The 15,820-nt window shown below is 36.1% G+C and overlaps 1 protein-coding gene across 1 annotated transcript; it reads right to left on the reverse strand.

Annotated features, from left to right (window-relative positions):
- Positions 1 to 425: 425 nt before the first annotated feature.
- On the reverse strand, positions 426 to 5,245 carry EAF02_011184 (uncharacterized protein; the record flags this gene model as incomplete). The annotated part of the gene is made up of 11 exons (XM_038907230.1): positions 426 to 607; positions 656 to 761; positions 833 to 943; positions 1,000 to 1,374; positions 1,432 to 1,683; positions 1,734 to 1,824; positions 1,928 to 2,118; positions 2,183 to 2,278; positions 2,340 to 2,474; positions 2,609 to 5,037; positions 5,134 to 5,245. The coding sequence occupies 11 exons, from the start codon at positions 5,243 to 5,245 to the stop codon at positions 426 to 428; spliced, it is 4,080 nt and encodes a 1,359-aa protein (XP_038752974.1).
- Between the last annotated feature and the right edge of the window lie 10,575 nt (positions 5,246 to 15,820).

Genomic DNA, 15,820 nt, shown 5'->3' on the forward strand with positions numbered 1-15,820 from the left:
GTGTTTGTAAACAAAAGTAACAATCCTATATATCACAAACTTTTCCGGAGAAGATATGTCGTCCGCGCTGATACATCTTTCTTGCGCAATACTCGCTGACCTTCCCGAAATCTAAGATCATCACGAAAATTGTGCTTACCTGGGAATAGTGGAAGTCCGCTCATGTCTATAATGCAGCATTCTGTTACTAGTGGAGCTGGTTGATATTGTTACAGTCATGGCAAGTGCATACATCGCTAGTGCGATTGGAAGAAAGAAGCAGTGGCTACACTCAACCCAGCAAGAAAATATTCTGCGTATAGATTTGAATGCTTATATAGAGGAAGTTCTGGTAGATCAAAATGAGAATCCGTTTATGTATTCAAGAAAATATCCACCAATATCGTTCCCAGCCTATGCGTGTACACTTTTCCCGCGCGCCATTATTAGGCCTCAGCATCATACGATTTCCTACCTCTCCTTCTCGCAATATTACGAACTCTTTTTATAACATCAGTATGCTTTGAACTTTCACTGGAAATATTGTTTCGTGGTCGAAAGCTAGAAAAGGCGTTGACTTTCCATGCGAAAATGATAGCTGGAATAGAGATAAGTGCGGTGACACCAACTAATCATCGTGTTAGCTATTGAATTTCCCGGTCTCAGAAATACTTACAGATAATGGGAAATATCCACCACCCCTTATATTGTACGTTGTCCCCTTCATGGGGAAAATCGGATACGTTCAGCGCGAAGAGAGACGTCAGGAATGAGAGAGGAAGCTGGATTCGAAGATTAATCATTAGCTTTGCTAGTATTCCCATCTCTCTGATGATTACCACTCAAGACTTACAAATACGATGGTCATGATAGTAAATACAAAGATACTGTTGGACTGTCTAGCTGAATCGTATGCTTGTAATCTGCCGAATTCCGCTTGTCGCAGGTCGAGCAGAGTGTTGATCTTTGTTTTGTGTCAGCTGAAAAGTCCACTTATACTATCCTTTGCGTTTCACTAACATAACCCTCCGTTTTATCTGCTTCAGAAAGCATAGCGTCCAAATCTTTCTTGACATTGGTGGGACTGTAAGCTTTGAAGTGCATCAGGTTACTGGAAGCAAAGGCCTGCTTCCAAACAACTTCTTGATCCTCTGCCAGAGATCTGAGCATATGAAGCTCGTCACGGATATCTCGTATCATGTTGAGAAGCTCGGTTTCGGATGAAATAACATGGTAGCGATTTAAAGGCATTGGTCTATCCGGTGGCTTGGAGTCAGAATCTTCACTCGAAGGCTGTTCTTTCTTTTGCTCTGGTTCCAGAGACTTTTGTTCCCGAGGTTTTGCTTCCTGGAGACCTCGAAGAAACTCTTGGAAAAGTGAAGATTCTTTCTCCGCCTAATCGAATATATTAGTTTGAATATTAGGCAATTCCATGTGAGCACAGTAACAAACCACGTCTCTAATCGACTCTCGAAATATCTCAATCGGCTCCTTGTAGATTTGGCCAGAAACAGGTACAAATCGTTTCATGAAAAGCCCAGATGCAACACCAAGAAGAAGCTCCATCAGGGAATCGACTGTTTTTGCGCGTTCAAATTGACTTTTTGTGTCGCCGTGAAGTATGTTATCCAATGCATTCTGGAGGAGAATCTCTGGAGGATCTCGATCTACTTTGCTGATTTGTTCCGGAGTTTCACCAAATTTCTGGGTTGTGGCTGTGATAATTGTTTCTGAAGCAGGGTCAGCTGATTCACACGTTTATTTAGACTTGGAATTCGGAATCTGTAACAGTACTTTTGTCGATAATCCAAATCCAAAGCTGGTTCACCATGAGTATTTTTCTGCCTAGTGAGCGTTAGCTTCTAACACCATAGGTTCTCCCATGCTCATTTTTGACAGGAATTCAGTACCTCCCGATTGCTCGGATTTTTTTTGTAAGAATTTTCACAGCACTTGATCATTATCTCTCGTTGAAGTATCGTCTATAGTTGGATAGTAATATTGATCGAGAGTTATAGGCTCATGCTTGATTTCTCTCGAGTTACGCTCGTTGATAGACTCGTCAAGTAAAGTGGAAGATTTGGTGTTTGAAGACTTATCTATTTTGCGATCAAAGGTCCCTATGTCGAGGTATGGCATCTTTAATAGAGAATGTTCAGTATCTTACATTTCTATCAAAGCAGGAAATTGTGCAGTCACCTACATAAAGTGCCGCGCAAGCGCCGGCGGTGGACTCTCTTGGTGCCTGGTCGCCATTATTACCATTGACTGGGTCGTAGTGGGTATCTTCCTGCTTGCGCTTTAAACGCGAAGATGGTAAGTTCTCATCTCTGTCTTAACTATGATTCTTCATTGCATACCAGAAATTGGGGTTTCATATAATAACGTTCTGCGCCTGCCGCCAGCTCTGTCCAGCTTTTGTTGAAGTGTTTCATAATAGCCATGTGTTCTCTTTCGGATCGACCCGAATCACTTGATAGTCGACTTACAAGGTCCTAGGAAGAATATCGTCAGATGTCTGTGGCAAGATTGGAATCATGATAGAGCTTACTCGCATTAGATTTAACTATCAATCATTTATCAGCGCCTCTCCAAAAATCAACGAACATGCAAATTCAGAAGGTCTTACCTCGTTAACAGGAAGATGAATCCAGCGAAGGTCAAGCTCACGCAAGTTGCCGCTCGAAGGTGTCTCATCACCAATTTTTTCATGTTGGGGTGAAGTTGAATCCAGACTCGGAGAGTATTTTGTCTGAACACCAATCCTGTTTGAGGAAGCCCCGCAGTCTTTCTTTTGGGTTTCCTTCAGTAACGCTAAATAGCGCTCACTCAAATCCCCGGCTTTTCTCATTATATCCTCAGGGCCAATATCGTAAATCAGCTCCTTGACACTTGGGGTGGCATGTTTAATACGTTTTGGTTCTGGACCAGAAAGAATATCAACAATGCTCCCCATTTGATTCGTGAAATTATTGCTATTTGCGGACTTTGGAAACTTGCGCTTATGCTTCTTGTTTGGATTTGAGACATGATCGAGAGTTGTTGGAGGAGTACGCAGTAATCCCTTTATGGTTTCAGATTTTTTGTCTGAGTTTTCAATAATAAGCTTCAAGGCGCTGTTGATCTTGTCAGACGAGTAACCGCCCTTCGACAACAACCACCATACAATGACTTCCTGGGATCGACAAACTGCCCACTGGAGAGCTGTGAAACCTTCCGAGTCTTTGACGTCTCTCTTACCACCAGATCTCAAGAAACCTTTGAGTATCTCTTCATTCCCGGGCTCTTCATGTCGAGCTAGAAACTCGAGAATTTGAGCTGCAATATCTGGATGAGAGTCTATCAAATTTTCTTCGGTGATTTGAAGCTGTTTGATTTGCGACCAAAAGAAGTCCTCTAGTTGATCATGCCCTTTTTCAATTGCAATAGCCAAAGGCGAGTCTCCTCGACTGTTTTGCTGTATGATCAAAGCAACTGCTGCCAACCCTAATGGTTGATCCCGTGCGTCTGATTGCATTGTCATTCTTCCTAAAAGGAGTTGTGCAATTTCAACCATACCACTCTTAGAGGTTATGTGCAGCCATGTAGCCCCTTCTCTAGTCCAGCGCAGTACTCGTCGATCATGATCAATGCATCGGTTAGCCAAATCTTTGGCACCATTAGAGACTGCCCAATACATGATGATATGAAGCTGCTCTAGTGTCTCATACTCAGAGCTTTCAAAGCCTTGAAGTAATACGGTCTCGATTTCAAGAATCTCAGAAGTGCTTCCCATGTGAGGGTATTTCGCGGATGGACTTTTGGGGTAGTATGGTTCCGCAGCCAAAATTTCGAGCGCAATAGCAATACTCTTTTTTTGCAAAACGGCAGTGTGAAGAGGTGTAATTCCTCGACGATCACTACATATGACGTTGGCGCCAATTTTTATAAGAAGCTTGACGTGTTCAAGATGATTGAAGTAGACTGCGCATGCCAAGGCAGTCATCCCATGACTGTTTTTTATTGCTGTATCGGCATTATGCTGTAAGAGCAATTCAACTATGCGACTGGCAGGAATACAGCAAGCCTCTATCAGAGGAGTCCCATTTTTTCGAGACCCCATCTGGTAGACGTCGGCACCATACTTCAGGAGACACTGGGCATGTTCGAGCTTTTGATTGATACATGCAAGAAATAAGGGTGAATGGCCATTAGCATTAGCCTGGTTAATATCTACACCGTCGCCTACCAAAAATTTTATGATTTCATCGTGGTCGCTTGAGAATTTCCGGAAACACATTATGACTCTGTGGTAGCAAGTACCATGATCTCGCGCGCCTACATCTAAGAGAAATGCACCTGATCCTCTTAGCATCCTGAAGATTTCTATGTTAGCGTTTTCAGACGCAATTAGAATTGCGGAGTATGAATTGTCATTTTTTTTGTGAATATCCGCCCCATTGTTCAAAAGTTGCCTGACAATTTCGACATGACCCCTGGAAGTGGCCATGTGCAATGGAGTGTCTCCTCCTGTTCCTGGCTGATAAATTGCTGCTCCCTTTTCCAAAAGCCATTCTGCAACATTGGTATTGCCAAACATACTTGCTAGATGCAGTGGTGCATTGAGATAACAGTTTGGCTCATTGATATATCTATGTGAGCCTCGTCTGTAGAGAATTTTCAGAGTTTCAAGCTCGCCAAACATAGCAGCATGATGAATTGCCATATTGTTATAATTGTTAAACTGGCTATAGTCGGCGCCTTCGTCCAGAAGATACTCCACATTCTCTTCTTTGCCATATCTGGATGCCAAATGTAATGGAGTTGCTCCAACATGGTATTTTTGATTTATATCCAGCTTTTGAGAAAGGAGTATATCTATGTTGTTTTTAGAACCAAATCGAGATGCCAGATGTAGTGCGGTTCCGCCGATAATAGGAATCTTTTCGTCCACTTTAACGCCATATTCCAAAAGAAGATTGATGATTGAAGGTTTACTAAACCCTGCAGCCCAGTGAATTAAGGCGAGGTCGAGGAATATCTCTCTGCCATCATCGTTGATTTTGTAGGTACAGTCATCTCAAGCAAATCAACCTTGGAGTTGAAAAGCCTTCTCAGTTCATCGAGGGTCGCTTTCTTGCATCATCTTTACGAGAAGTTCCGCTTTGGCACTACCTGAGTCCGAGGAAAGACTGATAAGTAATTCCGCAAAGGCATTGTTCCTGTCTCCCTGGATGAGCTCTGAATTGGACAAGTTCTCGATATGTGATGTGTTTCCGGCTTCCATGATAATCTGAAGTGCTTTTTGTGAAGCAAAACACCAGGAATGAAATGTTTCGATGAGAAGAAAGAGATTCAGAAATTCATTCTAAACAATGCCAAACTATGATATGAAAAAAAATGGGAGTATGTAGTATTATATGCGGCTCACATCCGCCAACAACTCATTATGGGCATTTGTTGCGAAGGAGGTTCCATATTTGGCATGATGTGCATGAGCTGAGCTTACCCTAGCTTCATGCAGACGGAAGAACCAATACACCATGAACATATGGTCGTAGACCTTCGAGTGTCTCCCACTCAGCGCCCCACCCACCACTCCATCTACACCTATCAGCCTCAGCGGGAGTAGGTGCTTCGGAATAGTTCTTCCTTCAAATAGTCTTTGAAATCGTGTTATAGAAAGAATGAAAGTCTGGTAAAAATTGAATAGCTAATAGAAATTTGAATTGATACAAATGAATGCTAAAAGAATTCTTCGAGAGAATATGAAGCCTCAGGAAAGATGCCGGGTAGAACAACCTCTAGTGCAGATCTCGATGATAGTAGCAAATACTCAAATGAGAACTTTGAAGACTGAAGTGGAGAAAAATTCCATGTAAGCGGCAGTTGAACATGGTCTCTCTAAGGATGCCTCAGCTGGGGCGGGAGCTAGTACTAGCCTGTTAGTCTATTATCACCTCTTTTATATTCAATATCATTTCAACGAATCAATATTCTGGCACGGAACCTGAAACTGAAGTGTCCGCAAAACTTGCAGTTACTATCGTGTGCCTATAAAATGATAAGATATTGAAGATTGCATGCTTTATTGATTTTGCTGATTGCTATCCAATAGTGTTCCAGTTTTCGACAACCTGGTGTACAGTACACGCCACGACTACGTGGAAGATACCCGCACAAATGAAGAGACGGCGGGAGGCTGTATGTAGGAAAAGAGTTGTATCGTATTTACCATGGAGACGGCACAGAAGACGATCTCTTCATACCCAACCCCACACCATCCCACCAGCCAATGTATGGAAAGAACTTCCCTTTGAATCGCCACTTCCCTCTCCAGCCGATGTACCATCTGTATGCACCCCATTCGGATCCGTATAGTGGTGGCAAATTCTACAGAGTGTAGGTTTCACATTATTGCGAACATTGATTTGGATATTCGAATTCTTTAGTAGTACAAGCAAGATGTACGAGCTCTTTCATCATGCTGCTCTATTGGTGTTAATAGCAGTTACAATAATCGTGCACTTATATTAGCCGAAACGCGCTTTTATCAAAAAATTCAATGCGTCTTCTCTATAACCTTATTATTATTATTTTAATTATAAATCAACTATATATTTCTTTGAAATCAATTACGTATAATAATGTATCTGAAAGGCATTTCAGTTTATACAACCACAGAAAAATAGCAGGAATATAAGAGGGGGAGCTAAAAGTTGTAATGATTGCTAAGCCCTTGGAGATCTCCCATTCCATTGTATGCTATACTCTCAAGCAAGATCGAATATATAATGACAGTGAGTTCTTGGTATATAAATCTCGAAAGAAATCATATACTGAACGAAAGGAATAATATTTACTATATTATATTCGACTATTTTCAAAATCCATTTATAAAGAAATTATTAAAGTATATAACTTCGATTTCAATATTACAATTATTAAAAGGATTTTGAGGGAATATAGTATAGCTAATTAGAGAATTAGAAAGAAATCTGAACTTATAGAAAAACATACTATTAAAAGGCTAGCCTGGTATCTAAACTATAAAGGGTGGACAGTAAAGGAATGGGGGCTAGTCTTCTGATCGGACGAGTGCTCTGTAGAGTGGGGAAGAGGGAAAAAGCAGGAATGGGTGTTCTGCTTTCCAGATCGAAAATGGAAACAGGAAATGGTCCAAACCTATTCTGTATATAAGAATATAAAGGTTATGGTATGGGGAGGCTTTTGTAATACCGGAAGGAGTAAGTTATATATCATGGATAGGGATTTCGAGAATAAGAAATTCGAGTATAGTGTCAATTCTTATTTCGAGGTTCTTAATAGTGAGATAGCTTCTATATAGGAAAGATTGAATAGAGAATATCAATTCATATAGGATAATGCTTCTATACATCAAGCTAGAAAGGTATTAGAATGATTCCGGCTAAAGGGTATCTCTTTAGTCGATCTCTAGTTTCCTTATAGTTCCGATCTCAATCTCATAGAGTATATATGGTGGTACCTAAAAGTATATGTTTTTGAGATGTTCCCTAATATTGCAATGGATAAAAGTCAATCGGATTATATTAGATAGAAATTAGAGAGTATTCTACAAACAGCTTGAGATATATTGGACGATCAATTGTTTATAAATTTGGGAGCTAGTATGGGGAATAGAATTGAGGCTTGTATTGCAGCAGAGGGCTGATATACTAAATATTAAAGGATTGGAATAGAATGTATAAACAGATCTTACTTATATTAAAATATATATCAATATCTCAATCATATTCAAATTTAAAATAAAAATATTCTTGGAGGTTAGCTTTTATAATAATAAGGAATATTATTATTATTATAATGATAGTGGAAGATCTAGTCAATTTAAGCTTAAGGGATAAATCGAATATATATAAGAGTTGAATTGAAGTCAGTTTAGAAGAGCTAGGCTGAGTTGAGATGAAATTGCTTGCTTTTCCTAGGTTTTCTTTAAAGAATATCCTAGGTTTATATAGTTTATAATGAAATTCTAGTATTTTCTATGCTTATAAATAAGATTGATTTGAATCGAATCTTATAGAATAATTTTATATAATAAAAAGAAAGTACAACCAATCGATTTAGCGATATTTCCCATATACTTCTATTTAATTCCATTTCATTCTATTCCATTATAAATCAATTTGATAAGAGATACTATTATATAACAATATGATAATATGATTTTATAATATAAGATCATATTATATGCATATTAGTCATTAAGATATCTCTTAATTAGTAAGATATTAATAAGTGATTTAGTGGACTTATTATTTATTTATTTATTTATTTATTTTAATTTACATCCAGAGGGCAAGCCGCAGAGGCTCGCCATAATCTCCCAGGGAGTATTAGGGATAGACTATGCTAGTAGGGGTGCTATTATAGCCACACATTCCGTTCTTTTACGGCTGTAATGCAGGCTAGGGAAGAAGCGGCTAGGGGTACTGTATATACTCCTATCGCTTGTCTTCTGCTTACAATATTGATACTATTCAACCCATTTTATATTGAGTAGCTCAGGTTTGTGGTTGGCTAAAAGGTCCTATATTGTTAGTTTTTGTTTGATATAGTTTGTATATAGCAGTGGAAAGGGGAAAGTAGTTTTAGAGGGAATATAGTCTTGATTAACAATATAAAAGTGGGAGATTAGAGGATCTTCGAAGAGATTGAGTATAATTGCTCAAAGTGATTAGTAATTGTTAGAAAGATTGTAAAGTCTGTTAGAGTTTTTAAAAGAAAAAAGAAATAGTTGATTATATTCTTTGTATCTCGCAAGATTGAGTTGGATTTGTTCAGCTAGTTGTCGAATTGGGTACAAGAATATCGGCAAAGCACCAGATACTCAGGTTCTTTGCTGTATCCGCAGGAGCATTCTGAGGTGGCGTGTTGTACTGAAAGTGTTGGTGATAGAATACAAAGTCCCCATGTCCGGTTCTGAGTGTTATTAGTTGTTGAAGAATAGAACGGGGGAGAATAAGTTCCTCAGATTCCTTGACTTGATAGTTGAGATGTCAGCAATAGTATTAGCCAGCAAGGGTAACCTCATTTTGCTTCCACCATCTCTATTCTGTTTCTTATCTGAGGGTTCTGGCTATTGAGCTTATTCTATTGATAGTAGGAAGCGATGAGTTATCGTTTTCGATACAATCGCTACGAGTGCCTAGATCGGCGAGCCGATTGGCCTTCTTGTTTCTAAGGATTCCAATATATCCAGGCGATTATCGGATCGCTATTTGCCTGTTCTTTATAATCTCATGACAGTGTAGAAATGCTTATTGGGATGAGTCGGAAATGTTGTTTCTGATACATCAGATGACTGAGGTGCTGTTGATGTATATAGTGATCTGCCCAGCCGGCTTCAGTCGGATAATACACTTCAAACCTTTTAGAGCACCTACTATTTCGATGTCGAAAATATGCGAAAGCAGATTGATTGCCCTATAATCGAATGTTATTGGAAATTGTTCCCGGTAGATTGTATAGCTATAGCCAATTATCTTTTGCCCTTAATAGTACTATTCAGTGTTGTCCGAGAAAACTGTAATATAACTGTCAGACAAACAGTTCCACCATTATATGAATTCAAACGCGGCTACTTCTTTCTTCAAACCTCCTATAGGATCGTTACGGCTCCCTGTGGAGAAGTGTGGCGGGGAGAGTATTGGTCTCGGTGCTTTTGGGATTAATCCGGCTAGTCTGCGGAGGTTGGTATTGTTCATCTAGTGGACTTATTATGAATCCTTACAAACAATATCCAGAAATTCGATAAAGATAGTGAAGAGAATATTATTGAAATCAATTTGCTTAAATATTCAATACTATCTTTGAAAACAAATGAAATAGAGATATTAGATATTGCATCTATAAATGATTAATCCTCTATTAAAACCCCGATTATACCTATAGATATAAATACCTCTGAAAAATACTCTTTTCAAAAACATAAGCAAGATAATAATAAGCCAGATAAGTATATTCAAAAACTGATAAGAGTAATGATAGCAATACTCTTAGAAAATCCAAATAGAAATATTATTGAATATATTATAATCTTTATACCTTTTATATTAAAAACCGATCTAAATATTAAAATAAAACTGTCCAAAAATCTTTAAGTGATTCTAGGGAGCACTGCAGACAAGAATATAGCCTTCCCTACAGAACAGATTCTAGAAATCCCTATTCCTATTATATACAATCAAGCAGTCTTGAATCCTAAATATAGAAAAAAATGGAAATAAGCTATTGAAGAAGAAATCAGTTTATTAATTGCAAATAATACTTAAAAAGAATATATTCTATTAAAAAGAGGAAACCTTATTTCAACAAAATAAATATTCACAATAAAAACAAAGGATAATAAGATCGAGAGATTCAAGGTACGATTAATAGCAAGAGGTTTTAGCTAAGTCCTTGGAAAAGACTATAATGAAACCTTTGTTTTTATAATGCAATTCGATACACTTCGCTTGTTTTTAATGATTATTACAAAAGACAATTTGGAATACTGATATTTCGATATAAAGAATGCTTTTATAGAATCTTATCTCAAAAAAGAGATATATCTTGTATTATTTTAAGGAATTAAGATATTAAATAGATATGTTTTATATACATTGAGAAATTTATATAGTTTTAAATAAGCTGGACAAAATTGGAATTAACTTTTAAAATCCGAATTAATTAATTAGGGCTTTACTTAAAGTCTTATCAATCTGTATTTATATATATATATCACTTGTCAATTCAATTTGCTAATATATATTAATAATATAATTACTTTCTCGAACTTAAAGAATTAATTCAATTGATTCTCTACAATACTTTCTTTGTATTTCAATACCAAGAACCTAGGGGAGATTAATAAGATTTTAGACATTAGGGTTATAAGAAATCAAGTAAATAGATTATTCATATTGAATTAAGAGAAATATCTAAAAGCTATATTTATAAAATTTAGAATCTTATATACTTAATACTATACTAAGAAAATACCTGCCGCTAATTACTTATATCTATGACCCATTATAGAAGACAATAAACTAATTGATATTACCAAATATCAACAAGTTATAGGTAGTTTTATTTATTGAATAATATATACAAAACTAGATATCTCCTTTATATTAAATTGACTATTACAATATATAGCAAAGTCAGTAAAATGCTATAAAATAGGAATAAAGAATTTAATATGATATCTGAGAGTTACGATTATTCAGAAACTCAAATATGGATTCGAGGGAGTACAATATCAAATTGTAAAAGAATATAATTTATTAGTAAATATTATAAAAGTCTTTACTAATGCAGACTGAACAAGTGATCGATATAATCGGAAAAGTATTTCTGAGGGAGTTGCTATATTCTATAAAGAACCGATATTGTGAGCTAGTAAGAAGCAGAATTCAATAGTAATATCAAGTACTAAATCCAAATATATATCTATAATAATATTCATTAAGCAAAGGAAATGGTTAGCTCAAATACTCAAAGATTTTGGAAAAGCTGAATACATATCTGCATACAGAGATACTGTTTAATTGTTAGACAACAATCAAAAAGTAATTGCTCTAATTAAAAACCTGCATCTATATAAACGATTAAAGCATATTAATATATACTATTATTTTATTAGAAATCTTATTAAAAAAGAAAAGGTAATAACTAGTTATATCAATATATTGGATATAATAGCAGATGGAATAACTAAACCTTTAACAAGAATAGTATTCGAAAAATTCAAGAACATACTAGGATTGAGATAGTAGAGGTGCGGAAGATCAGGGAGATCAAAGGTGGTAACTCCTATAAGGGAGTGTTAAAAGGAATAGAAGCTACTGATGCTAAGCACATATAGTAATTAATAATACGATTACTTAAACGGGCTAGATTAGACGAACCATAGACAGGCATATTGGTCACCTTATATAATACTATGAGATGATCAATATGCTTACACGCGTAACAATATAGTCAACATAGAGGCCTCTTCCACTCAATCTTCTAATAATATATGAGATTGTTTTGGATGCTATAGTTTTTGTGGGAAAACTTTGTATTGATATTTATAAGATATAGGATAAAAAGATAACGTAGTTTATCATTATGTAGGTCATATCATTATGTGGGCCACTTTCACCTCAATTATTGTATTCAAATCCATATTATTTCATAACCATTAAATCAATTGATTGAAATTATTAAGAATTTAATAATCTAGGATCTATTATATTGTTTTGACAAGTTCTTGAATTGTGATCTGGTTTTCCATACTTATTATAACACTTATTAGAAAATACTTCCCTATTAGGATTTCCCTTATTTTGATACTCGTCGTATTGAATCTGAATATCAACCTCTTACTGAGATAATATATCAAGAGTCTTTTATTTAGTGAATACTCCTCCTTGATATAATTGGGTTTTTTTTATGCATCGACATTTGCTTAATGTCTCATTTGCTTTTCGAAATGTACGAATCTCTATATTCAAAAGTATATTCTCATGAGCTAATCTCTCTATATTTTTAGCTAGAGCTAATACAGTTTCGAATATAGGTGTAGAGGAGTTTGATTGATGATGAGTTATTCGAGATTTAATTAGTATTGATTGAGAAAGAGCTTCAGTTGGATTGTAAGGGGTTTGAGAGATCCATTGATTTATATCGAAAGAGGGAGGAGGGGGAATAGGTATATGAATTCGAATATCTAGTTTCGAAAGCACAGCTTCGGGATTAAAGGGTATTAAACCTGTTCCTTGAAATCCTGATTTCATATTCTGAATTATGATTGATTCTTCGTATACAGCTTTAAAAGCTATAAAGAATTCAACCTTCGAAATATAATTGATATATGCCTTAATAAATCCATCAATTTAATCACTATATAAACATTTCAGATTACCAAAACAACCCACATTAAATAGTTGAGTTAAATGACTTAAATGTAATAGTAAACCTAAATATATAATATCGTTTTCTTTACAATATTCCTGAAAACTATTTGATTTATGACTTTTATACCCATTTAGCATTAACATTTGATATTTGCCCTTTCTTCGATTCTTAATATACTTATCGAAGTGTTTCAACTATTCTAAACCTATCTCATTATTTGTCCATCCATTAAATATAGATTTAATAATCTAATCCGCAGGAAAACTGATTTCGGTATACCAATTAGAAAGATAAACCTGTCCCTGAACCACTAGAAATGAGAGTATAGTTTCACTTTCCCCATTACTACATATGATCGCTATAGCCTATTCTCTATTATCTGGTTGTATTGCCTTACTTCTGCCCTTTCGTTCAATATTAGTTATTACTATTCCGGGGTATATTATACTCATTATAAAGCCCGTTTCGTTGAAGTTATAGATTTTATTATTTATTTATTTATTTATATTAATTAACGTCTGTTTTGGACCTCTCTAAGGGTATTTAGATGTGCTAAGATAAGGAACTATTTGAGCGGTGTGATTGTTGCGATTGAATTTAGCAATTTAATTTTAATGTTAGGGGCTATTCGCTCTTCTGTGGGTGCGATCCGCTTTTGTTTCTAGAAGGGAATGTTTGATCCGGGTTGTTGTTGAGGCAGAGCTTGGTTTCCGAATGGATAGGCTTGTTGTGGGCTTCGATCTTTATAGTAGAGGAAAAGAAGCGAGAGTGGGTTGCTATTTGTTTAGCTGAGTAGTAGGGCTTTTGTATTATATATTGGGTTTGCGGTTTTTAGGGTGTAGTGTATTCAAGTAATCAGTTGAGTAATGAGTTTATAAGGGATGGGCAGCAAGTTTTATTAAAAAGATTATTGCTTTTTAAGGGTTCTTTAATAGTTAGAATAAATCTGAGTATAGAACTCTGAGTCGGTGATCAGCTGAATGAGCTTGCTAGGTGTGTGTAAGAGTTTTTTGATATATGTAATCGCCTGCTTGTTAGATTGTATTTCTACAGGGGCAAGGGGCCAGTCTGAATGCTTTAGGTTGTTTATAGTGCATTTAAAGAAATGATATAATTCCTTAGCACTATCGTATAAGCAGTCCAGCTTATTGTTTTAATAACCAAATCGCTAATAATAAGCAGTATAGTTACTATGGCCTGTTTTTATAACTATCAATCGATATAAGACTGCTTTTGGTAAAATTAGTTCCTTTGGCTCCTTTGTATTGTATCTAGAAGACCACTCCTTGTAGCTAGCGGAGAGAGAGGAGTTCATCTTTTCCTATTAGGTAGATTCTGTGTGTAGGCGCTTTTGACAGACGATCGTTCGGACCCTACTGATTGTTGATAGCTTGTCGATTGCCTGGTCTATAGGCCCAATTGTATCTGCGTTTGCTAAGCGATCTGTTTCCTTATTGTTTTCGATCTCTATATGTCTAGGTGACCACTTTATTCTGATGTTGAGTTGTTTTATTGCTTTGTGATACTTATGGAAGGCCCATTGTGTTGTGGGCAGTGTGTTTCCGTGTATACCCTAGATGATTGATGTATTGTTAATATATATCCAGATCTGGTTATTTAAGGGATCTTCAAGTATAGTGATTAGATGCTCCAATCCATGCTATGTTTTTATCGTTTTTGTATCGAATATATGTGAGTCGCTTCGGATTTGTTTAAATCCGGAGGCTATTTGAGTGCTATTGCGATATATTATATATCTATAGTTAATACAATATTTGCGATCAATAGTTTGTTCTGATCTGTCAGAGAAGATTGTATAGTTTTCAGATAGGAGTTATCACTATTACTCTTTGAAGGCTTGAACTGCTTCTTTTTTGGTTAATCCTTCCATTGAATCTATTCTACAGCTACTCGAGAAATGTAGGCAGAGTAGCTTCGAGCATTACATCTCTGGGATGAGACAGCTGAACCGCTGGATTTTTGTAAAAGGCCCTCTTACTATATCTACTTCTCATTCGTGTTTTTATATTACTAGTTTCAAACGATTTACTAGCAAGTATTGATTATCGATCGTTTTTAATTGAAATATGAATCACAGCTTGATATATTCTAATGCGACTATCCCCGATAACAGATCTGCTTCTTTGATAAGAGCTGCGATCGGTGTAGTCTTGTATATTGGGATCGCTTCTCTTACAGCAGTATTGATTATTCTATTGATACAATGGAGATGACTTTTTATGCCTGCACTTATACTTGGATCGCTTTGGCCTAGACTAGGCTTATGTTTATCAGCGTATTATACTTCCATGCCGAATAGTGCTACTGGGAGAACGCAGGTGATCACTGCTTTTCTTAGAGAGGAAGCTGGCGACCTATATATAGTGCAAGCGATCGATCTGATATACGAGACTACTTTCATAGCTTTCGCTGTATATATTTTGATGTATTATAAGAACAAGAGCTGGCGATCGAAGAAGATGCTTAGTCATCTTAGAGTAGGCTGAATGCTTCTACTCATTGCAATCAATACTAGAGTGATTATCAGATCTGGATTTATTACTAATAATGGATTAGTGATATCATATTGTTTGGTAATATAAAGTAGTTTGAACTTCTCAAGGGCGAATAGGATTTTGTTTTTTTTACCCTATCTAATGATTTGTTGTATTTGTTATTACAGAATCTTAGTATTTGTAGAGAGATACTTGGAAAAATGGTAGATCGTAATATTATCTACATAACCGAAATAGAATTTCGTATTTCAATTGAGAAGTTCAGTAAGATAGAGTATATAGAGTATAGGTAATAATAGGGATTCCTAAAGAGTACTGCATGCTACTAGATACTCTTCAGTTGTAATGCCTTCAAGTCTCATTCTGACTTTTCTGTTTATAAGGAATGAATCTATCAACTTGAACAGTAAAGTTAGCCA

The sequence above is a fragment of the Botrytis sinoallii genome (genome assembly GCF_014898435.1).
Source record: "Botrytis sinoallii strain Bc 23 chromosome Unknown BSIN_030, whole genome shotgun sequence".
NCBI classification, from domain to species: Eukaryota; Fungi; Ascomycota; class Leotiomycetes; order Helotiales; family Sclerotiniaceae; genus Botrytis; species Botrytis sinoallii.